The sequence below is a fragment of the Channa argus genome, chromosome 6 (genome assembly GCF_033026475.1).
Source record: "Channa argus isolate prfri chromosome 6, Channa argus male v1.0, whole genome shotgun sequence".
In the NCBI taxonomy this organism is placed as follows: Eukaryota; Metazoa; Chordata; class Actinopteri; order Anabantiformes; family Channidae; genus Channa; species Channa argus.
This window is the reverse complement of record NC_090202.1, coordinates 21,068,504-21,092,690: the sequence shown is the minus strand read 5'-3', so window position 1 is coordinate 21,092,690 and position 24,187 is coordinate 21,068,504. Positions and strand designations below refer to the sequence as shown.

The window sequence follows — 24,187 nt, the reverse complement described above, 5'->3', positions numbered from 1 at the left end:
TTAGTGCCTCTAAATTGCCTGTAGGTGTGAATGTGAGCGTGAACGGTTGCCTGTCTCGCCATAGATGGGATAGATGGAAAATGAGCAACCCTCCCAACCAACACCTGTCACTACAATAAAACTTTAATTTCAAGCCCTTCAGAATAAACTGTGCAAAATCAACATGCGGACAATGATCCGCATTGGCAACCTTGAACTCACGGGATAAACCGAAAGGACAAAAAAACAAAAAACAAATATTCCTTAAATAGTGAACATTCAGCATATCTAACATGCTTACTTTGACTTGTAAAGTATTTTTATGAAAACATTACTAAGTAGGTGTCTTAAAGGTAAAACGTTCGGATCAGAAATGATATATAATGGTGAGATTTTGAAGCGTTCATTCCTTTTTTCAAATGTGCAACTTCTATATGAAGCTATTCACTGAACGTTGTTTTTTCTAAAAAAACTAAGATGATGATAAAGATGAAAATTAGGACGATGAGCGCGCTACAATTCCGCTAAATTGGGAAACGATAGTCTACACTGTAACAAGAAATACAACAGGTGACCATCTTTATAACGCTACACACTTATTTTGAAGGAAAAGAAGCTGTCTTCCGGACGAGGGGCGGGGACAACATCACTGGCTACTGTAGGAGGTTGTTGCTGTTGGTTTACTGTACGCCTGTTTTCAACAAGAAAAGCAACGTATACCGTTATTAGTAAAGGATACCAGGTACAGTACAGTGAAATAACATCACTAATACAGGTTGTTAGTCAATGTGCGCAGAGCTTCAATAACAATAGTTAATTGAGCGAGGTGCGCGGCGTGGCTAGCACTATCTGATAAACTAACGTTAACGTAACATTACAATAAAAACAGCAGCTAGCTAACGTGAAGTTACAGTTAGCCTGGCGCGAGTTAAACAAACCAGCTCTGTAATAAACGAGTATGCACAGGGCGAGAAGAACTCTGCTTATTTTGTTCAGGCTTTTGCTGTGGTTTTAGTTCTGTTGTAATTGCGAATTTGTGGATTTTCCTCCCAGGTGTGCTGATAATGGAGGAGAATGAGGAGAAGTCAGACCTCAGTTTGAAGAAGGGAAACTCCGAGGGAGAGAGTTTCAGGTTGGACTTTACCGTGCGACCATTGTTGCATCCGCTTTTGCATTAAGTTGGCAGAATTCTGCAAATCTTGCTTGGACCAGTTTGCATATCAAACGTTAAGCAACCCTGTGAGATAAACCAATAATTTAACTAGTAGCCAATGATGTCTGTAAAATGCTTAACTACGAGTTATAAAAAATGTAAAGATAATTTGCTTCAGACGCTTTGCCAATAATTAGTTCCATTAAAATGACGGATTTGTGAATGGAACTTGGTCTGTGTTATTTTCCTCCCATGCACTATGTAAAGCTATTGAACATTGCATGGATGATAAACAATATAGACCTTTTGAAATGTTCTGTATTATCAGCAGCAAGTTTGCCAAGGAATAGCTTATTTGCAGTATTGATAGTACTGACACGGTCATAAAGTGGCTAGATGTAAACTTTAAAATGTGATTCTGTGTTTTTATTATTCAGTGTTATAATTTGTCCATAAAATTTAGTAGATTCTCAAAGCACCAGTCTTTTGTGTATTTAGCCTTCGCTTGATTGGTCTTCACACTTTCAGAAGGGAGCAGCAGAAATCTTCTCATGTACTCTTGGTTGCATTGTTCCTATTGTAGCAATTGCAACAGTTAGACAAAGATGCCATTGTCCAACTTTGTTTTTAAAGTCATTCAGAAAGACAGGGTTTACAGTATCAGTGTTAATGTTATTCTTTACACCATTTTTCTTGCGGTCTATTATTTTTAGGGGATATTGAAGTTCACGCTTAAAAAATATTTCAGTTATTTCACTTGATTAAAGGTTTGGCATGAGAAGTTGTTGACCAACTCCATGTGTCAAACCTTGCTGCCCATAACAAAAATCCAAAGCTTTTCTGAAGGCATTATTGTCCGTCACAGTTTGGGGTCAATGTGCCCCAAGTCTAAACACAGTGTCATTTTGGCCAGTCTAGAGTCTGGCAGGTGGATTAGGTTGCCCAATAATACCTACTTAAAATGGATTTGAAGAAAGAATGTGGAGCTTATAACTGGAAAACTTGCAGTTCATGAATGCAACTTGGTTTCCCAATTTTTTAATAGGCCTATTGTTGAGACACGTATTACAATCAGATTAAATGTGTCTTAGCACCCAAAGAAGACGTGTAGACATATTAAGCAGTTCCTCAATCACTCAATCCAACTTTGTCAACACCTAGGTCCCTTATTCAGGACCTTTCTTTTTCACTCAGTGGTTTGATTCAACAGAAGCAACCAAATCATTGCATTCCTGCAATTCAAACATTTTTAATATTTTCAAATTTTGGACTTTTTTTCTTTGTGGAATACTGCCAACCTAAAGAAGCACAAAGAAGAAACCCAACCTTGCTGCACTTCACTCTTTAAAGCAGAATGGATGAAATCACACAGCTGTTTGGTGCCATAGGGCGCATCCGCTCTGAAAGCCTCTCCAGCAATGCCACACAGTCAACAGGCAGCAAACTGGTTCTGCGCCATCGGCTCCACCAGCTAATGACTTGTGTGGATGATTTGGACCCAGGAAATGAGTTACATGACAAAGTGGTTAAGACCCTGGATAATGCCTTCCTCATCTGTGGCAAGAGAGCCAACAAGCCAAAGAATGACAGTTTCAGGTGGAAAACAAATGTCACCTCATGTCTTTTGAGTGTTTTGAAGGGGGAGGTAATGTGCATTTTTGTCAGGAATAATGTTACTTTTTCTCCTTATGCATTGATTTCTTTAGGCTTTTTAGGCGTCTCTTTGCTTCATTTGCCTGATGGGTTCAATGAACTGTACATGTTTATAACAGTCCACCAAAAAACACTTTTAATTCTTGATAAATTAAACTTCTCGATAGAACTTTGTGCTTTGAATACTGTGAGTTTGGGTGAAAAGACGACTTGTCTAATTCTGTGTTTACTGTAGCAGCCTGACATGTGTTTGGCTGCACCACAGTGCTTATATTGTAACAGCTTTCACAGTTGGATAATATGATTATCTTTGCTTTTCGTTACACTTTAATTCCCAAGCTCAACTGAATGTTTGTTTGTTTTTTTCCTCTGTTCATTTAGGTGATGGTATTTTTTTACACGATATAATTTTTATATAAAGTGCAGTACTATTTTTTTTTTCCCCTTCTTCTGTGCCCAAAGGTTACAGGTGGTGACATGGAATGTGGCCACGGCTGATCCTCCAGATGACTTGACCTCGCTTTTCCATTTGAACTCCCCAAAGAGCCCAGACCTCTACGTCATTGGGTAGGTGGTGCTAGGAATGTGAATCAACTAATGGGATTAATTCTTTGTAGATATGACTGGATATGGGGCAGAGTGACTTACAAAACTGTATGTGTTAGTCTGCAGGAGGTGTACTCAGGGCCAATAAGATTTGTGTCTGACATTGTCTTTGACGATCCCTGGAGTCATTTGTTTATGTCCACCTTAACCCCAAGGGCATATGTGAAGGTACTTGTATCCTCTCAAAATATCTTTTTACACCTGCAAACAGTCATTGTTACAGATGAATCTTCCAAATGTCCGACTTTCTGTTCAATAAATGAGACAATTTGACAATTTTATGGCTCAAATTGTTGCATTGGGAAAAATGTGAACACCTGCAGGTTATAAATATTGGAACAACAATATGTTTTTTGGCATTTTGCATCTGTACACAACAACATAGAATTTGAAATGACACACTCAAGATAGGAGCACCATCATCACTTTCATCCTTATTTTAAAAATGGCTAATGCCACCTTTTGTCAAACCCCTTTATATTAAAGCTAAGAGTCTGGACTTCGGTCACATCTTGAGTGTTTCATTTCAAATTTAGTGCGGTAGTGTACCGAGGCCAAACACCAGAAATTCGTATCATTGTTCCAATGTATATTTACATGAAATATCTCCATTAAAGAGTTATGCTATGTATATGCCGTGTGTTTGTGTGCTTCAGGTGTCATCCATAAGAATGCAGGGACTGCTGCTGCTCTTCTTCTCCAAAGTGCAGCATGTCCCCTTCATCAGAGACATTCAGGCTACATACACGCGCACAGGCATGTTCGGTTATTGGGTGAGAGATGTTATTAGATATTTACACTTGAACCAGTTTAGCACTGCAGTTTGCTAGCCTCAAAATGGTTTAAAAGAAGGATCAGAATTATTTATGCAGCAGAAGAGAGATTGTGTTGTGCATTTTCAAATCTTGGTTTCTTTATTTCTGAAAAAGGGGAATAAAAAGTGTTTGGAATAGTTCAACAGATCTTGCAGCTCTGACTGTTTCTCATCTCTTGCTGTTCTCAGGGAAACAAAGGTGGCGTATCAATTCGCTTGTCTTTCTATGGCCACATGCTCTGTTTCCTCAACTGCCACTTGGCTGCTCATATGAATTATGCATCTGAGCGAGTGGATGAGTTTGAGTACATCATGGACAAACAGATCTTTGAATGTAAAAAGGCTCCAAGAATTGTTGATCACAGGTAAGTAGATTCACAGAATCCAACCTTTAAATGCTCAAATGACACATTTTTAAGGATCATTGTCTGTGTCCCAGGCTGGTTTTTTGGTTTGGAGATCTCAACTTCCGAATTCAGGATCATGGAATGCACTTCGTCCGCTCCTGTATCAACAATCAAACCTACAGCCTGCTGTGGAACAAAGACCAGGTTTGACATTTAATGGAATTATCTAGCTGACTATATAAAACTTAAGTCTAGATCATAAGACCCCCCCATGTCATCAGCAGTAAACAAAATATTGTTAGCCATACTTAATCAATTACTCTGTTTATTTTGGTTTTGTAAGTCATGTGTATGTTGTCATTTGCAGTTGATCATGATGAAGAACAAAGAACAAATCCTTCAAGAATTTGAGGAAGGGCCTCTGGACTTTCAGCCCACGTACAAGTTTGACCTAAACTCTGATACTTATGACAGCAGGTAACACTCATAATCAGTAATGTGAAACAATTTAATATTCCATACTTGTCTCTTAAAAAATTTATATATAATTGATCTGATGACTTATTTTCAACTTTACAGGGTCTACAGGACATGGTTTGGCTTTACGTAAGAGTTAGAACACATTTATGTCCTCGTTATACTGACTTTCAATTATTTTTCCCTTTTCCCTTTTTTAATATACCTAACGTGATATATCGGTATATGCACTGCTTTTAACAAGCAATAGAGTCTAGTATGCTGTAGGTAATGAGCCTTTACAATGTTTTAAAAGGCTTAATTAAGTAACTGTGTAACACTGTGATTGAAGAGATCAAAAAGGCTGAATTAAAGCCACACGAACAGACACTGGCCTTCCATAAAAAAACACAGCAAGTCAAGTTGGTGGGGGTGTGTTGTTTCTTGTACTAGTGAGTCTAGCTGGAAGAACAGATACATGTGTTTAAAGCTTATTAGATGCCAAAACAAAGAAAAGTGTTTTTTATTACTCTCCGACAGGATATTAAAACTAAAAGGTTTTCCCCATTCAACTGCAAAAGAGCAGCGTAAAGTTCTGAATAAGACCTAAAGTTCTTTTCAGACAAATCTCGGGTTGTCTCAGCAGAGACAAAACTGAAATGCTTGTAGATATTGGTGTATAACAGGAGATTGTCTGAGCTCACAGGTTTGTTGTTGTTGTTAAAGGTATCCTCTAGAGTTTTTACCACTAGAGGCAAAATGTACTGATGTTTTTATGAGCAGAACCCTTCTTTGTTTCTCTTGCACTTCCTATGGAGTTTTTCAGTGATTCACATTTGTTGGCAGTAATGCACAAAGCAAAACTTGCTAACACCCAAGATAAATAGAAAGGATGCGTTGTGCAGCTAATCCTTAAGTTAACTGGCAGTAGCTACTGTGTATGTGTACTGCTTATAAAAATATATTTTTAAATGAATTCCCATTACTTGTAGAATCATGCACTATACCACCTGTAATATAAGAGCGTCAAGTTTCCTAAGACATAAACAACTTAAAACATTGTGAGACACGTCATGTTAGACATCCCCTCTCAACAAAATCACTTACTAACACAACTAACTTGTCTCTGTATCTGAACCACCTCATAATCTGAATGTTTTATCTTTCAATATAATTTTCAAACAATAGTTTTAAACAGTAGCATGATGTGTGTATGGGTGAATGAAAAGCAACTCTAAAAGGCTTTGGGTACCAAGAAGGTAGAAAAGCAGCATATAAGTGCATTTACCAATGACTCTGCATGGCATCCAACAGCAGCTTTTGTGATTGAATTGAATACTTTAATACATGAGTACACCTGACATGTATTTATACCTCACCATAACAATGACCAAGACTGAAACTGCTGTTTTTTATTTCAGGGTTGTAGTGGTATTGCTAATTACAAAAATTGATAATGTTTTATGGTCTTACAATAAACGTATTTTTTAAAATGTGGGTTGCCTTTAAGGCAGGAACAGTACTGATCGTATTATAAATGATCAACTTATAACCAAATCTCTCTCTGCTTTGTTTGTTCACTGTAACCTCCTGTCCAGTGGAAAAAAGCGTAAACCTGCCTGGACGGACAGAATTCTGTGGCGTCTCAGATCAGAAGCTCCAGTTCTTCAAGAAAAACATGAAAACACTGTGGATGATAAGGAGGACAGGCAGCTTGACGAGGAAGAGGAGTACCCTTTGAAGATCAGGCAAGACTTGTACACCAGCAACATGGAGTACGGAATCAGTGACCACAAACCTGTCATCGGGATCTTTACACTGGAGGTGAGATACTGGAACGCTGACATTGCTTTTAAGGATGAAACGTGTACAGTTAACTATCCTCTCACATGTTACATACACAGCCTTTATATACTACTAATTAAGCATTTGTCTAGAGGTATTAAACACGTGATGTAGACAGAAATCCATTGAAAGACCTATAATAATTAGACTACTACTACTACTACTACTACTACTACTACTACTACTACTACTACTACTACTACTACTACTACTACTAATAATAATAATAATAATAATAATAATAATTATTATTATTATTATTATTATTATTATTATTATTATTATTATTAAAATAAACCACAATAATTTTCATTAAACACACATTATGTGGTTTACGTTTTGTCATTCCCACAATTGCCAACAAAACAAAAAACAACAAAAAAAGCTTTTGCAAGTAAAGATCAACGGCTTTCGGGCCCTCACTTCATGGGTCGCGTATCTGAACCCTGTTTAAAAATGTTTTCAAATATATGTCTTTAGTAGGAACAAATAAGCATGCAGCAGAGAGTCATACACATTTAGAAAGTAAGAAATTCTGGTAGGCAGAATAATGCATTGATATTTTAGGTCTTCATGTGTTGTTTTTTATGCTGCCGATTGTGCAATACTGCTAACTTGGTTCAAACGGTTTTAATGTGTCCAAACTTTACTTGAACTCTGTCACAAAGAAGGGAATTAAACATGAATAAAGGCTACATTTTGTTAAAAGTAATAGGGTTAAATATACATATCAGAAAAATGCAACGTGTAGAGGAATATGATGTTAGATGAAGCCAAACAGAACCTTTAATTGGCTGGTGGAGGCCTTAAAGAAAGAGGTTACAGAGAAAGCCACTTAAAAAAGCTCAGGTCCAATTATTCATGTGCAGGCCCTTTAATATTCACCCTACTCTGCCTATTGGCTCCTAAACTGTGAAGCTACAAGCACCTGGCAGAGAAGTAGGAACGTCCCAAAAGCATATTGCTCTGACAACGTGTTTTGTACTGTTTTTCATAGTTCTTTCTATTGCATGTATTATTATATATATTAGAGTATTTACAAAGTATTTGGTTAGATCTGAAAACACTAGACTGTTAAACTGTCCAGGTCAACGCTGATATTAGTTAATGCAGATATTGTATTATTGTATGTGCAAGAAAATAACTACTCCTAGTAATGAGACATTCACAACAGAAATACCAAATTAGGATTTGAAACAGGGCTACAATTAATACATTTACTGGCCACCTCTTTAGATACACCTGTACAGTTTAATGGAATCCAATTAAGTAGCTCTACCATGAATTCTACTTTGCAAGGTTATAATTTTTCAGTGGACTTATAAAGTGTAAAATATCATTGGTGTGTATTTTCAGTCAAACTGTAAGGAAAATGTGTATTTATTAGAATATTTTTGTTTTGTTTTTATTTAAGAAAATACTACCTAGCTGGTATGTTATCAGTGTTATTATTTGTTATTAAAATGTTTGACTCACAAAAGTATTAGTAAAGGCCCTAAAAATCCAGTTGTTAGGCTAAAGCTCTAACAAAACTGTGGCTATAACTACAATAAGTACTGTGGGTTAAAGTAAACAGAGAGTACATCAAGTTGTTATGGATGTTAGAATTATCAATTTGGATTATACTTTTACAGTTTTATTTATTTCCTTTTATTTTATATTCAAAATAAGTTTGGCTAGAGAGGACGTTTGTCTGAAGCTTATCCAATGGTCTTACTGCTCCTCTTTCTGTTCCTGTGGAACTTTCTTTTAGTGGTGTTACACTTTTGCTAGATACAAGGTTTGATAACCTTGTGACATCGCAGAAGCTGTGGTCAAACTTACAAAAATAAGATCCATGTTTTATAATAACATTTACAGTATTTGTATAATTATTTATCATCAAAAGCCAAGACTTTTTAAATCTGTAAGCTTACTCCTCCATTCTTTCAGCTGAGGAAGATGTATGATACTCCTTTGGTGTGGCTGCAGGCAGAGGGCGACTGGAGTGCGGATATTGATGCTATTGTTCTCTATAGCCCTCTGCAGCCCTTCCCCTCCAGTACATGGGACTGGATAGGACTCTATAAGGTTGGCTAAGAAACAACTCATAAGCACTAGCAGTTTAAATAAGATTTTAATTTTTTTTATGTGAATCTGTTTATGCAATTTAGGTTGGATTCACCAGTGTGTCAGATTATATTACCTACACGTGGGTCAAAGACAATGAAGTGGTCTTCAATGAAGAAATTATACAGGTAGTAAAGTGTGGACTAATGACTAAAAGTATTAGAAAAAACAGAGAATATAAATGTGCCTCTGTCTTACAGGTGTATGTTAGTAAAGAAGAAATCCCTGTGCAAGGAGGAGAGTGTGTGCTGTGCTACTACAGCAGTACTCTGCGGTGCATCATTGGAATCAGTGAACCATTCAAGGTGAGAAATGCATATACTATAATTCAACACAATAATGCACGTTTAATGTCTCCCTCACTCAAACCAAGAACCTTAGTTTAATATACTGTAAATAGGCAACTGGGTGATGATGTGCTGCACCCTCTTTTAGGTCCATGAATCCAAAGTAGCCATTGAGGAAGGCTTGCTGCCAGAGAGAATCAATGGGCTTGACAAAACTGTAGCGAGTGAAGACTTTTGGAACTGATCTTTCGGTGGTCACAGACATGGTATGATGTAGAAAGGAATGTATTTGGGCCTTTAACTTGTTTTCTTAATATACCATAGAAGGAACAGATTAGGAATGCAACCTCTAACATCTCAAGTTGTATTTTCTTTTATTAGAATGATGATGTGATTTTTTTTCCAGGGTCACATTTGTTTTCTGTACCAGAGCTTTAAGTCTGACAAAACAAAACAGAAATCAGTCACTGACCAACTGACTTAAAACCCGAAATAATAGGCATATTAAACAGAATTAAATTGGCCTTACATTGAGCGAAGAAGTGTCAGCTTTGTCATGTAAGCTAAATCATGGAACAGCAGTGAGTGCTGTGCATGGTGTCAGACAGTTATTGAATTTGCGTTTATTTATAATTACTAATCTTTATTTTCTACATGTTCAGGTCAGTGTGATTTAAAGCTTTAAAATAATAATGTATTTTATTAAGGGGTCAGTTAAAGCTCTGTACCTGTAGTATTTAATAGTCAAAAGGAAATGCTTCACCCCAGTGAGTGCAGTATGAGTAGACATCCAGTTTCACTCTTAGATATGAACTATTATTCTTGTTGGACGGATGCTAATCTTTGTACTGTACCTGAATGAATTGCTGTAGTGTGTAAGCTCGATCTGTTCATGGTTTTAAACGTTTAGTATGTTATTTTAAATATTCACAGGGCTGGCAGATTATTTAACCTTAGCACTGTGAATTAACTTTTCTAAAAAGGCAGAAGAATATATTGCATCTTTGATTTTCTCCTCACAGTATTTTAATTATCTTCAGTTTTACCTGGAGGACTTGAAAACTTACAGATGTGGCTTTTTTTCAAGCAACAAATGCTCAATTACAGCTTTGTTGCCTCATCAACCTATCTGTACCTTGCAGTATTAATCATTCCTCTTTAGATTGTGGCATCACACTGTAAAGGAAAACTTAAAATAAATTTTGCACTGTTTATTGATGCATATTTTAAGCTGTCATGATGTTGTTAGAGTACTGAAAAAGAATATGAAAGTACTTTTTTGGATCACAGTATAGATTCAGCAAGTGCCTTTTGAAATGATTGTCGCTTTACATTTACTGTATTTTACTATGCTGCTCAATTTTGATACATTATGTATCATAATATTCATTAGATTGTCAAAACATTTCATGGTTACTTGGTCTTTTCTTGTTTTTAGATATAGCTGTTCTAAAGTTTCACTTATATGAATATCTCTTTTACAGCTGGCTTGCTGAAATCAATTATATTAGTCAATTTTGTCATTTATTGTTAAGATAAGAGTGACTTATTTTCTTAAATAGTGATACATTGTTGTGATGTACTGTAACAGAAAAAAACTACATTTATAGCTTTGCAAACGCAAATAAACAAATCTCACTTCATACTTTGTGTGGTTTATTGATTAACCATTAATTGTCTGTTTTATGAGTTGTTTCTTATTTCAGTAATAACAATAATAATAATTTATTTAAACCTGTTATTAATCATTAGGATTATTGCTTGTACCACTTACAGAGCATAAATAACATTAATCTGGTCACCAGATCACCTTTAATTACTGAAAACTATTATTCCAGTTCAATGTGGGCCTTATAAAGTGTTCAAGCCTTGTTGATTTTAATTTATGTACAAATTCAGGAAGCAAATAAGTTCAAAGACCTTCACTCAAAAGAATATGGCAAAAAAACAAAAAACAAATTTAGAATTAATGCCAAAGATTTCCTTGGAGGCTTTGTGTATTAATCTGTCATAAATCAGAATTGATCTGTAACCTGGCCAGATGCACGAATTTGAGTAAAAAAAACCCACAATAGTTACTTTTGAATAAAGCACTCTCCGTCCATACTGCTGATTGAGACACTGCCGTGGACGGACGTCAGCTCTAGTAACACCGAACGGCTCCGCCATGTTTACTGTTGCCATAGTAACCGTTATCGCAACTCCAGCCGGTGGCAGAGGAAAACTTAACAATTTTGCGGGTTTTGGACTGCACGGAAATACGGTAAGTGCTGGTTCTAGATAATAACTTTTTTTTCTACTGGGTAACGTAACGTTATACGGCAAATGAGAAACATTTAGTTATTTTCAAACCAAGACAGTTAACGTCAACTTTAACTTCGTGAATAGTAACGTCGACTCACTGTACGACCGACTCTCGCCGCAGTAAATTCAGTCTATTGTGTTTATATATATATATATATATATATATATATATATATATATTCCAGAATAAATAATACTTCCCAGAATATTTGCCTTGAGATTTCCTAGAAGACTGAAATAAGGTACAACAAATAATATATGAACAAGCAGGTTTCATGCAAAAAAGACACATTAGTAATAACTGTTTAATACTAGATATGATTGATTACAATTATCTTATTCATGATGACAGTTTTATATTTACTGATGTTTGCACAGCCTTTGATACCATTGAACATACGTTTTTTTTTAAAGATATTGATTTCTTTTGATTCAGGATATACTTTAAAAAGATAATCCAAATATTATATAAAGAATTATATCCTATGGGATATGCAATTTGTTGGTTGTCTCTTTAATCATGAATAACATTTCTTCATTTATTTCCTGTACTGTCAATGATTGACCACCTGCAGGGAGCAATGTCTTTCCAGGAGCACAGTCCCCAGCAAATTGGTAGACGTAGTCTACTGAATACGGAAGTTACAAGGAACAGGTCAGAGCTGTTCAGACAAGAATGCATGAGGTTGATGCTGGAAACTGAAAAAGCTTGCAAATACATGCAAGATAATGACATCATGCGTCTGGGTAAGTTGGGAAACAACAGAAAATCACCAGCATCATTTCACACTGAATTTAACGCAAACAAATGGTGTGGTAAAGAATGCAGATGTGGATTAAAATTATATTTTTAATGCTTTTCAGATCAGCGGCTCAAAGACATCCAGTTTCTAAAAAAGGAACTGGAACGGAAGTTGGAGGAAATTATTTTGGACATTAATGTTCTCACAGAATTGCAGAGCAGAGTGGCGAAAGCACTGGAGGCCTGCAACGAGCCTCTGAGAGTGACTGTTGTCTGTCTGGAGGAGAGGTGAGATGCTAAAACGATGGAAAAAAGAGGATATGAGCGGCCAGAGTGAAAACGCATCGTAGCTGTTGCGTATTCCTGTCCGACCAGGTGTAATTTCTTACTTTATTAGTGTTACTGTTTAGTTGGTGTTATCTCATGCTCGGGTTGAGCACCTCAGGGCCACACGTTGCAGCCATGGAAGCTCAGGTGGCTGCACAGCTGTGTCGACCATTTCCTGAGATCTGTTGCAGTCTTCACTATCAACCTGTTCAGGCTGTGTTACATCAGAGTTGTAACACGACCGTATCAGAGTCACACTCCTAGATTTCATATGATACTGGGCCTGTCTGTCTCAGCAGCAGTCCTGGAATCCTCTCATGAACTTCTCTAGGGCTGTTTCATACATACCTGAGTTGGGCAGCCTTCCATGACATATTTAAAGTTTTGGAAAGGTCCCTGTTGATGCATGTGGTCCCTGCGACTTGTGTGGCATTGAGTGTGGTTCATGTAGATGCTCCATGCAGATGCTCTACCAGCAGTGAGTGGACTACAGCAGTGCTCACAGCACTTCATGTCTCCCAAATATCAGGCAAGGGAGAGTGAGAAAGTCCATCAGCATTGCTGTGCTCTTCTGACTTGGCATAGACAATGAGGTGGTCATGCCCACCGCTGAAAGCGTGCACTGCCAGTGCACAAAATGTAAAAAGTAAAGCCCTTTTATTTGAGAAGTGCCTGTCCCACTCCCAATTATAGGTTTAAAGCATTTCTGTCACATCCATCATTCTGTTCTGTATAGCACATCTTGTTGTTGCAGACATTTTGACTTAAAAAACCCTGGTGCGTCCTATGTGAAACAGAACGCTGTTATTAGTTTCAATTGTGTGGGTCCTGTGATTACAAATCAAACTGTCATCACAAAGAGAGTTGCAGAAAGCCTTAAGCCATAGGTTGGTTTATAAAGACTAAAGGCTGGAGTCAGGGATGGATTAGTAAAGCAAATGCTAATAAAAGCAAGAACTAGTGTTATGAAAGTGTTTAATGTTTACAGGGCAAGAGAATTCTAATCAGAGTCTTGAGAAGGAAGATGGTGGATGAAAAAGACCTTGACAATAGGACAAGTGTAGCTGCAGAAAAACGAACAAATGAATAAAGCTCTTCCTGTTTATACTGCAACCAACAGAATGAGACGTTACCCAACTGAGAGGCAGGATGATGAGGTGAACAGAGAGCTGCTGAAGGAGAAGGGGGTCTTTGAGGCGGTGGCTGCCGTTCTGCAGCGTATACTGGAACAAATCACTGAGCAGATAAGGTAAGAAAGGTGGACTGACTATATTTACCCCAAATTTTATTAATTAGTTTAAAATTTTTGGCTTGGCTTAGCTTACCTGTAAAACATGTTTTGTGTTCTAGACTAAACCGATCTGCCAAGTACCAATTAGAGCGAGATCTGAAGGAGAAATCTGAGGCTCAGTGCATCGACAACTCCTGTGTCCTGATGACCACACATTCCATTAGAGATGTGCCCAAGTCCAAAAACACCAAGGCTGTTCTGCCGAGGTTAACTACTGTGTCCATGATCTTTTGATGTCTGATGTTTTTTGAACATTTAAAATCCTTGTCAGTGTATGTGTAGAGGGGATGTGCCATACTTGCTTCAGTTTTTCTACCCTGGAGATTTCTTAGTTATCAAAACCATCCTCCCTCTCTCAGTTTGACAGTGACTCCAAAGCAATGGGAGAACATCTCAGACATCAATATAGCCAAAGCAGAGCAGCAGAAGAACAATTCTCTGTCCCTCCAGGCACTGGTGGAGTCTCTCTTGGAGCAGACAACCGCTGACATACAGAAGCAGATGCAAGCTACAAAAGCCGCCTTTCTGATGAACATCAAGGAAATCAAATCTACCAAGAGCCAGATGGAGGAACAACTGGCCAAGGTTGGGCACTTCAGAGTGAAGTGAAAAGAATCAGATGTGATTCTTGGATTATCCAAAGTAATTGTTTTTTTTAGTTCACTTTTTAAAATTTAGTTTAAAGTGCTTACGATTTATTTTTTAGATGTTTCATACTGTCCTTGTATATTATAAAAAAACGTATTTATTTATGTATTTATTACTTATACCCTAATTCCCTATTCAAATGACTGTAGCTGTAAATACTAATTGAACCTTGTGTGACACTTCTGTCCCCTCTAGATTCAATCAGAGTATACCAGCCAGCAGAGAATCAGAGAGGACCTCCAAGTGGCCATCGGCGAGAATGAAAAATGCCTGAGTTTGGCTCAGACGCGGCTGGATTTGCGTTGCCACAGGCCTTCCAAAGAGCAGTGCTACGATCCGGCACAGTCCCAGCTGCTGGCCGAGGTCCAACAGCTTACTGCTCACATCAGCAAGTAAGGCTGAGACACACTTCCTTCCAATGTGAAGGGACCGGGGGGACAGGGCATTTTTAAGGGATACATTACCACTGTTCTTTCCATACAGATGCATTGTTGGGACATATAACTATTTAAGTCCTTCTGTAGCATCTCTTTATTTCTCTCTCTCTCTCTCGTCAGACTGCATGAGGCTGTGGTCCAGTCAGACGAGGAGCAGAGAGCTCTGGTTCGCTCTCAGCTGGAGCTGCAGGAAAACATTGAGATCAAGGCTCGTTCTCTCTACATTGATGAAGTCATCTGCACCCAGCACAGGGAGCCTATTGTCATACAGAACTTCTGAGTCAGGAAAGGTCTTCATATACCTGCTAATTCCTAAAAATGTAGTTATTAAAATTAATAATATGCATGAAACTATTTATTTTTCGTGAAAGCTAAACAGGGTTTCGAAGCGCTCTTTCTGGGCTATTCAGCAATCTCATCAATAATAAGAAATGTAAGAGAAAATACACAGTATAGTGTGATTGTTTTACTACACTCATAATACACATCATATTTTACACATTAGTAAAGTCCATTTCACACACATGCAGAATATACTGAAAAGAAGAAAACACTCTGCCAATAGCATGTTGCTAAGTAACATTTTGATACTTAATGTAAATTTCATCACATACTCTGGTTTTCTCTTACACTATATAACATGCATAGACACGTGACCAGCAAAATCATAGAGCCTTTATGTCAGTTTTTCAATTGAAATTGCTTTGTCAGTGTTTTTTATATATATATATATATATATATATATATATATATATATATATATATATATATATATATATATATATATATATGATTGAGATTAATTATAGATTTTGACAAGTAATCATTTTACATTGTAGCAATTAATAGACAACACTGTGCATTTTAATGTAAACGGCTTTGAAAACAAACTATTACTACCAACTACTAAACCAACTACTAGTCATTAAAAACAAACTGTAAACTTTTCTATGACAATAAAATATTCTATAGTAGGCAAAAAATGGACATTTAAGCGACCTAAATATTTATATTTTGCTAAAGATGTATGGTTTAAAACTCTGAAGCAGCATATCCATTCCGAGGAGTTCACTCTCTTTACTTCAACAGAATGTATCTTTGGCACTTCACCTAAAACACACACAGAGGGTGGGTCTTATAATACGGATAATACGCATACAGAGGGTCTTATAATACGTATTTTTCTGCAGTGTGAAAACATCTTGGGAGATGCAGGTATGTTACCTCATGCCAACGTAGTGTGACAGCAGGCAGGGCCAGATGACAGTGGGGGCAGGTGCTGATCAGGTTTGGATCTCCCTCATTATCCCAGGGCCTCCTGTAGAGTCTGTCTGACAGGGAGGTTGCTTCGTAGGTGCTGATTTGGTGAGGAGTGGTCACCTGCCAGGGGAAATCACCCTCGTCATCCTCTTCCTGATCGCCCTGAGCCTCTTCATAGTCCCACCTGGTTGCCATGTGACAGTCAAACTTGTTTGTAGAGATAAAGATAAAGCGATTACTTAAATTATCTTCTGGGGGGAAAAGAGAGAAGCTGGATCACTTATACTGCTGTTAGAATAGCTTAACATGTTAACTGAATAACTATTGAGTAAAAATAATTTCAACATTGTCATTATCCTCTATACAGTCACTGGAGATTTTTGTAGGGCAATGGTAACTTGAGCTTTGTAGGACTTAATAGACCTGATGACTTCAGTTTAAACAGAGAATTACATTTTTTTGGCTTTTGTTGCTCAGCTCCATGTAGACTTCCAGTCAGCCATATTGGTCCAAATAATATTTACATTTTTGGTTTTGTTCTCATGCCCCACTCAACTTATATTTAACTTAGGAAATTGTGCCCATTATATGTAGGAGAAATACTTATACCTCATGTTTGTTTATGTCTTCAACAGGAAATAATTTTGTACATCTTTGACATTTCACCCTTAGTTTTGCTGTGGAAAAATAATAGGCATGGCAAAAGTTAATCAGACAAATAGCATATTAGAGGTTTGTGGTTACTCCTATAACTTCATACTCATATTTAGTGGACTGCTGGTGATTTGAGGAGGATTTGAGTCATTGTTAGTAGTCGAGCAGGTCGAGCTGTGGTCTGACTGCTCCCTCAGTTTGATGTAGCGTCCACAGTCCCTGCAGAGCTCGGTACGGCTCCCACAGGACAGACAGTGTTCGTCCAGCTGCCTCCATGGAAGCTCCAGTTTGCAAAACTGACAGGCCTGCAGACGCTCCACACATTCATCAGACTAGAAGACACATAAGCAGACCATTTAGAAGACAAAGCAGAGTCAGATGGATAAATAGGTTTCCTGCAGTTTTATTACAGATCAAAGTTCATATTTACAAAACAACCCAAAAGTTACCAGTAGCTCCTTAAAGGCTGAGTTATAAGTTTAGTGCCCAGTGTTACCTAAGCTTCACAAGCATGGCATCCTACATTCCCATAATGCAGGACAATTTTTTAAAACCCTTCACATCTCCTGTTTGTAACACAGACTTTCTGTTAAAAAAAATGTCCACACAGAGATATTGTTACAATATCAGGAGGGTCATTTTTTTCTACCAATGTTTAAATGTTTTATATTATTATACATAAACACACATCATATCAGTGAGAATGAAAGGAAAGGTGTTCAAGACGGTGTTGAGACCATCGATGTTGTTCGGCTTAAAGACAGTGGCACTGAAGAAAAGACAGGAGGCAGAGCTGGAGGTAGCAGAGCTTAAGATGTTGAGGTTCTCTTTGGGAGTGACAAGGATGGACAGGATCAGGAATGAGGACATCAGAGGGACAGTTCATGTTAGATGTTTTGGTGATAAAGTGAGAGGCCAGATTGAGGTGGTTTGGACATGTTCAGAGGAGAAACTGTGAATATATCGGTAGAAGGATGCTGAGGTTGGAGCTGCCAAGCAGGAGGTCTAGAAGAAGACCAAAGAGGAGATTTATGGATGTAGTGAGGGAGGACATGAAGTTAGTTGGTGTGAGAGAAGAGGATGCAGAGGACAGGGTTAGATGGAGGCACATGATTCGCTGTGGCGACACCTAAAAGGGAACAGCCGAAAGGAAAAGAAGACATAAACACACATTACATACACACATCACATACACACATCACATAACAGATATTTACTATCTGGTACAAAACTACATTCTATGTGGAACCCTTCAGTACCGCTGGACTCACCTCATGATCTATTAGGTGACGACGTTCCATCTTCTTGTTACACTTGGAGCATCTCACCTGCAGAAAAACAATACAAAACGTAACTATATAGAAAATACACTATTGTGTGTATGTGTGCGTGAGTGAGTGTGTGTGTAGGGGGATATATACCACAGTGTGCTCATCTTCCTTATGTTGGTTCAATTGGTCTCTGGGAACTGCTTCATCACAGTCAGGACAGACACATAAGAAGCGTCTGCAGTGCATTTCATGCAGAGCAAAGTTGGTCTCTGCAACCTCCTTGTTGCTGAAAGACAGCAACAGTCAACTTCAATCATTTTTTGATTGGGGGGGTGACAAAATGTTGCTTTTGCACACACATTATAATCAAATATTAGTGTGCTTCATTTGCTGCTTCCGATAACAGCATGGAAATATTGAAAACAGATGGAATATTAATTGGTAGCTACACAGGTCAGACTGTTCCCACGTGTGTTTTTCTTTTGTTTCTAGCTGCTGTGCTAATAGGCTACCTGTGTCCTCAGGACAAAGCCCTTTTGAGTCTTAATACACCCACCACTTAATACATACAGCCACTTTATTAGGTACACCTGTACATAAATCAAATACAGCCACTATGCTATAAATTATACTTTTACAAGGTTATAATTTATCTGGCTACAAATTCAAATTATAAATAAAATATATTATAATTATACGTATTTTTATGGAGGTTATAGTGGGTGATGGAGTCATACTGGAGTACATTTTGTAAGAATATTATTATTATTATTATTATTTTTATTATTATGTTAATACTTTTAGTACCTTAATATTTGTTTTTGTGGAATACAGAATAACTCTTAAATGAAACCTGAGACTGCTAAAAAAAAATGAGAAAACTCAGTTATCAGCTAAAAACAGCGTGTATTGTAGCGGAACAGGAAGTTGTCACATGACATGACCATGCACATACCGACTCAGTGAGTTATTCATTTAACCGCCCGCTGTTATGTGATACTGAACGATTTCTTATGCAAAAGAATGATTATTTATTGCAAAAATTAAATTAACACTGTTTTTTAGTTGTACAATGAGATTTTCAACCCTATACATTGTCTTTCATATGGCAACCATGAGCCCAGTTTACCCTTCCTTCTGGGATGTTTATTGGTCAAACTGTCCCAAATATTCTGGGAAAGAATATATTGAATCTACAGCACAGCTGATCCGAACTGCGACTCTAACCGATTGTTTAACCGGACGTAACCATGTTTTGGTTACGTCCGTTTTTGTTTTGTTTTTTCTTTTTGTTTTTTTAGTTTAACCTGCCAATAATAAGAACATTATTTGTGGTGTAATCCAATAAGTGTCACATAAAGATAACTCTCACCATTGGCCGCAGGTGCGTGTTGCCTCCTTGTTGTCCATCGACAGAAATCCTTTAAGAAAGATTCAAGGGACAAAACGAGATGCGAGATTTCGACTTTCTGTTAAACAAAACAGAAAGTGAAAGCATCAGCATTTCATCTTGCATGACGTTATGCAGCCATTCCTCCACGGGTTGGCGCAAATATTTTCAAATTGTTTCAATATTTGTGTTATCGTGGACTTCACCACTATCGTGGAAGTTAATCAGTAATAATAATAATAATAAACATATTAATAATATATTAATACATTCTACTTTCATGTAGGTTAATGCTGACTTTTTGTTTTTTTTTATTGAGAGGTCTTCATTATGTAGTTCAATTCAACTTTATTTATATACCGCCAATTCACAACAAAGTCATCTCAGGGCACTTTACAGAATAAAGTCAAGATTATAAAGATATATAAAGATATATAAAGAGAACCCAACAATTCCCCCTGGAGCAAGCCACAGGCAACAGTGGAGAGGAAAAACTCCCTTTAACAGAAGTAACCTCCAGCAGAACCAGGCTCAGGGTGGACGGCCATCTGCCTCGACCGGTTGGGGTGAGTGGAAAGGGGAGAGAGAAAAGAACAGAGCAACAAGCTTGTTCCAATAACCAGAGAGTTGTTTATTATATCATATTTAGCCTCATTGCTAATACTTACACTTTGCAAAACTTTGAATTTAGAACAATAACCAATTATTTAAAATGTCAGAAATGCACCCACATAACAACTTGTCATAACCTCTAGTATCAAGTAACTTAAACACCATAGAAAAAAGTATTTAATCCTCATAGGCCTTGTTCTTTCTGCACTGGCATGTGCTGTTGGCTGGAGAGGAGGCTGAGCTCTTAATTGAGACATGGGCGCTCTGGGAGTATCCAGGGATCAAATTTGGGGCTCTGCAGAGATAGGGGACACCACTCACACACCTCTAAGTCCCTTGAAGAAACATCTGGTCCCAGAGCATGAGAGCACACAGTGGCAACAGTGTGACACCGTAGTCAGCAGAGTGAGTCGCCTGCTACAGACCCTCAAACTCAGCATCTTCCCACTGGAGAGTGAACATGAGCTGGCTCCTTCTCACACAGGTAATGGCTGAAATGTAATCCCATTAATGAACTAAGATAAGAAAAAACATAAATTAATTTATGTTGTAGTAAGTCCACTATTAGTGGACTCTAAGCAAAAACACGTGGGTCTGTTTAAACTTAACACATTTCATAATTATAATGCGGATATTAAGAAGAAACAGAAAAGATGGTTTTGTGAAAAATGTCAGAGAGTAGAGTTGTGGAAACATCCGACTGAACCTAAAATCTTTTTTATTTTTTTTTCCTGGTGTAGCGAATCTGAAGCAGGACCTGGCAGCACTGCAGCAGGAGAACGAGAAGGAGCAGAAGACTTGCTGGAGGGAAGTGATGAAGCTCAGGGACCAGCTACAGCAGGTGTATCAGGAGAGACATGATGCTCACACAGAGGTGCAAAAGAGGTGTGAGACAATAGACACAGCTACTGCTGCTAAGATAACAAAATATTTAAATTATTTTTTATGATAATGGTGACATTCAGTTCTCCATGTTTTATTATATGCACTTTATAAGTCCATGTGTCTTAGTCCCATATACTAATGTTGTGTAAAAGCTAGAAACAGGTCACTGGATTTTTCTGAAACAACATACTTGGACAGTCGCTTTTCTGATATTCGTGTAATGGTAACACTTAAACACTACACTTGTGCAGTGCACAAGGTTCGCCATCAATGTTGAAATGAAAAGCAGTGGCATAGCTGGATTTAGCAATGATGATTGGAACAGAATAATGCAGAATAAAGTCATGTTACGTTTCTGATTCCTGATTGTTTTGGGTGCACTTTGGGAAATGCGCCCAAATGTTTTTTGCAATGACTTAGTTGAGAATATCAATAACATGCTCCTATCAGCTCAGAATCAGCACCCTTTTGGACAGATTGAATAAATTTTATGTAAGGTAACTTATTTATTAGTGAGATTTAAATGTATTTTACTTTCAATATGGTCACATTAAACAGACAGAGTATTTAAAAAGGAAGCTTGAACTATTACATCGCACATCCACACAGCCTAGGGAAAGAAAAGAAAGAAAGAAAAAAAAAAAACATATATATATATATATATACACACACACAAAATATGTTTAATATTTCTGGTGTAATATATGGAAATGTTTTACTCCAGTTACAGTATGAGCACAGTCAGGTTATAAAGAAATCATATTTATTTTCTATTTCCCAGGGCTGCACATGATGTTTGAACTATTTTCCGTTTGATTTTCACAGCAGTCAAGGACTCAATTATTTCTGAGGTAAAAACTGAACTAACAATAAATGGCAAGAGGAAACTCTGTAATTCAAAATTCCAATTGGAATTTCTCATTTCACTTTAATTAATCAGTCGGTGTCATTGAGATCATAATCACCTTTTCAAGAGATATGTGAGAACAAGAAACACAATCAGCAATAGAAGTAATGTCCCCAGAGACAACAAAAATACAGTAGTAGAAACAATCAAATATGAATCAGCAAGGAAACAACTACAAAGGACAGAAAACAGAAACAACCACATAAAGCGTTAGTTGTACCTGGTGTTTGTTCACAGCTGAAAATGAAAAGCAGCGGTGTGAGTATCAGGCTAACACACACACACACACACACACACTCACTCACACACAAAAACAAACACACAAAATGTGATCCTGCTGCAGAAGACGAGAGGTTGAGTGCGACCTGCAGATGGCACTAAAAGACAATGTTTGCCTTGCGGCAGGAGCTGTGGGTGTCTCCCCTCTTTTTTGTTTAGCCTCACAGTTTAAGTCAGCCTCAATGAACAATTTGAAAAGTTACAATGATTGTTTGCAACACCGTGAAAAAAACTAAATTGCAACTGATCAATATTAATGTAATTCAGTGAAATTGAGCTTAGGGCTGGGTGCTTTAACTGAAACTAAAGCAGGAATGTTTCCTATGGTTGACTTATTTGCCAAAACTAATGCAGTCCATGCAACAATCCTCCTTTGTGTAGGTTGTTGTAAAGTGTAGTTTTTGTCGCGGCTTTTTGGTGTTCATTCAACCTTATTACCATCAGTTTGGGCTTCATTCAAACAGTAGAACATCGTGCAGAGAGGGGTTTCCCTTATTTTTATTCAGCCAGCGGTCTTTGCCATAAACAGGGTGGACAAAGTTCAAAACTAAAAACTGTAATGTCCAAATCATCTAAATCAACACCTCTCGTAATCTGAAAAGGTAACATTGCTGGCTTTTTCATTAGCATTTGCTAGGATTTGACACATAAAAATTATTTCCAGATGCTAAAGAATTTACTGTACAACAACAATAAAGACATTATTCGATTTAAAAAATAAACCAACAGATGGAACAGCAGCAAATAGGGCCACACATTAGACTGCACACATGTCTTCCATCTTTTCCCTTTTTTTCTAAATTACCCAAGATGAGTGTCTCATAAAAGATGTGTATATGTTGGTGGGGAAGGACAAAATATTAACATTTGAGAACAGTAAGGTTAGACAGATATATTGGTTTGCAATGTCTCAGGCCTTTATTAAAAATCTAACTCTGCCATCCATCTCTTATATGATAGAGGTTTTTTCAGGTTTGACTGCTCCTCTATGTGATTATTTAATGTCAGCTGTGACACTGTGCTGCAAAACATGAAAAAAGACACCTCAGTAATTCAGAGATCCAGTATCATCTGATGGTGTTTTAGAAGCTTTCTTTGTTAGAGGAAGCTGTCAGGAACAATTCTAATGTTTGAACATGAAATTGTATAATTGATATGTAGTGTTGTATCAAGAAGTGGAACAGTCTTGTTTGTTTGACCCTGTTGCTCTCTCCTTGACTTCTAGTTATGTCTTCTTGTTACTAAGTTGGAGAGTGACATCGACAGTTTGGACACCCAACTTAGCAAAGCTCAGCTAGTAGTGACTGTAACATCCCACATGTATCTTTTTCAACCCTATACATTCACCCTTTGGTCATAAAAGTCAGTCAGCAGGATGAGAACAGGAGGCTCATGGGAAAGTTGCTACTCTTGAGCAGCATCAGGTCAAAGATCTAAAGTTGTTATTTGTATATTATATAAGTCTGTTAATTGCATCAAAATTTCAAACCAACAGGTGTGTGTGTGTGTGTGTGTGTATGTGTGTGTGTTGCTGTTTGCAGTGCACGTTGGATCAAGTGGAACAGATGCTGAGTGACATAATTGAGAACTAGCTCATGATAGAGGGAAACTTAAGGTACAACACGACACTGATTAGAGATTTTAGCTTCTCATTCATTAATAACCCAGTGCATGAATAGACTTACAATTAATTTGCAGTTTGTTGTTTGAACTAGTGCTTGTGTCCAACTGTGTGTTAGGCCTACAATTTTGTTGAAATCTTCAGTCTGAAAAAAAAAAAAACTCGATATGAAAAAATACAATTTTACTAATAAAATATTACCAAGTGTCAGCGGTTAATGGGTTATCGCAAAACCGCTAACCCCTCCACTGCTGCCCTACATCATGAGTATGATGCAGTAAATTAAATATAAACAGCATTACAATGAATC

The 24,187-nt window shown here is 37.4% G+C and overlaps 3 protein-coding genes and 1 long non-coding RNA gene across 7 annotated transcripts; 3 read left to right on the top strand and 1 right to left on the bottom strand.

Annotated features, from left to right (window-relative positions):
- Positions 1-296: 296 nt before the first annotated feature.
- On the top strand, positions 297-10,892 carry inpp5ka (inositol polyphosphate-5-phosphatase Ka). 4 transcript variants are annotated; one of them, XM_067506810.1, is made up of 14 exons: positions 325-721; positions 1,033-1,111; positions 3,248-3,352; positions 3,451-3,559; positions 4,048-4,164; positions 4,395-4,570; positions 4,645-4,756; positions 4,920-5,029; positions 5,132-5,158; positions 6,607-6,832; positions 8,786-8,923; positions 9,007-9,090; positions 9,163-9,267; positions 9,398-10,892. In XM_067506810.1, exons 2-14 carry the CDS (start codon positions 1,044-1,046, stop codon positions 9,491-9,493), a joined length of 1,473 nt encoding a protein of 490 aa, XP_067362911.1. In that variant the 5' UTR covers positions 325-721; positions 1,033-1,043; the 3' UTR covers positions 9,494-10,892. The 4 variants fall into 4 exon arrangements, with proteins under 4 accessions (XP_067362910.1, XP_067362911.1, XP_067362913.1 ...); XM_067506809.1 differs by having other exon boundaries at positions 297-721; positions 9,007-9,267; XM_067506812.1 differs by lacking the exon at positions 1,033-1,111.
- Positions 10,893-11,401: 509 nt separating this feature from the next.
- tekt1 (tektin 1) lies at positions 11,402-15,551 on the top strand. The gene is made up of 8 exons (XM_067506807.1): positions 11,402-11,512; positions 12,129-12,300; positions 12,418-12,583; positions 13,743-13,871; positions 13,973-14,119; positions 14,273-14,498; positions 14,757-14,953; positions 15,119-15,551. Exons 1-8 carry the CDS (start codon positions 11,417-11,419, stop codon positions 15,276-15,278), a joined length of 1,293 nt encoding a protein of 430 aa, XP_067362908.1. The 5' UTR covers positions 11,402-11,416; the 3' UTR covers positions 15,279-15,551.
- Positions 15,552-15,750: 199 nt separating this feature from the next.
- Positions 15,751-19,694, bottom strand: xaf1 (XIAP associated factor 1). The gene is made up of 7 exons (XM_067506808.1): positions 19,556-19,694; positions 18,334-18,469; positions 18,184-18,240; positions 17,019-17,244; positions 16,868-16,935; positions 16,223-16,465; positions 15,751-16,108 (listed from the first exon to the last, which is right to left on the bottom strand). Exons 1-7 carry the CDS (start codon positions 19,591-19,593, stop codon positions 16,076-16,078), a joined length of 801 nt encoding a protein of 266 aa, XP_067362909.1. The 5' UTR covers positions 19,594-19,694; the 3' UTR covers positions 15,751-16,075.
- Positions 19,695-19,818: 124 nt separating this feature from the next.
- Positions 19,819-21,756, top strand: LOC137128573 (uncharacterized). The gene is made up of 3 exons (XR_010914595.1): positions 19,819-20,139; positions 20,376-20,669; positions 20,926-21,756. It is a non-coding gene; the product is annotated as an uncharacterized lncRNA (long non-coding RNA).
- Positions 21,757-24,187: the final 2,431 nt, after the last annotated feature.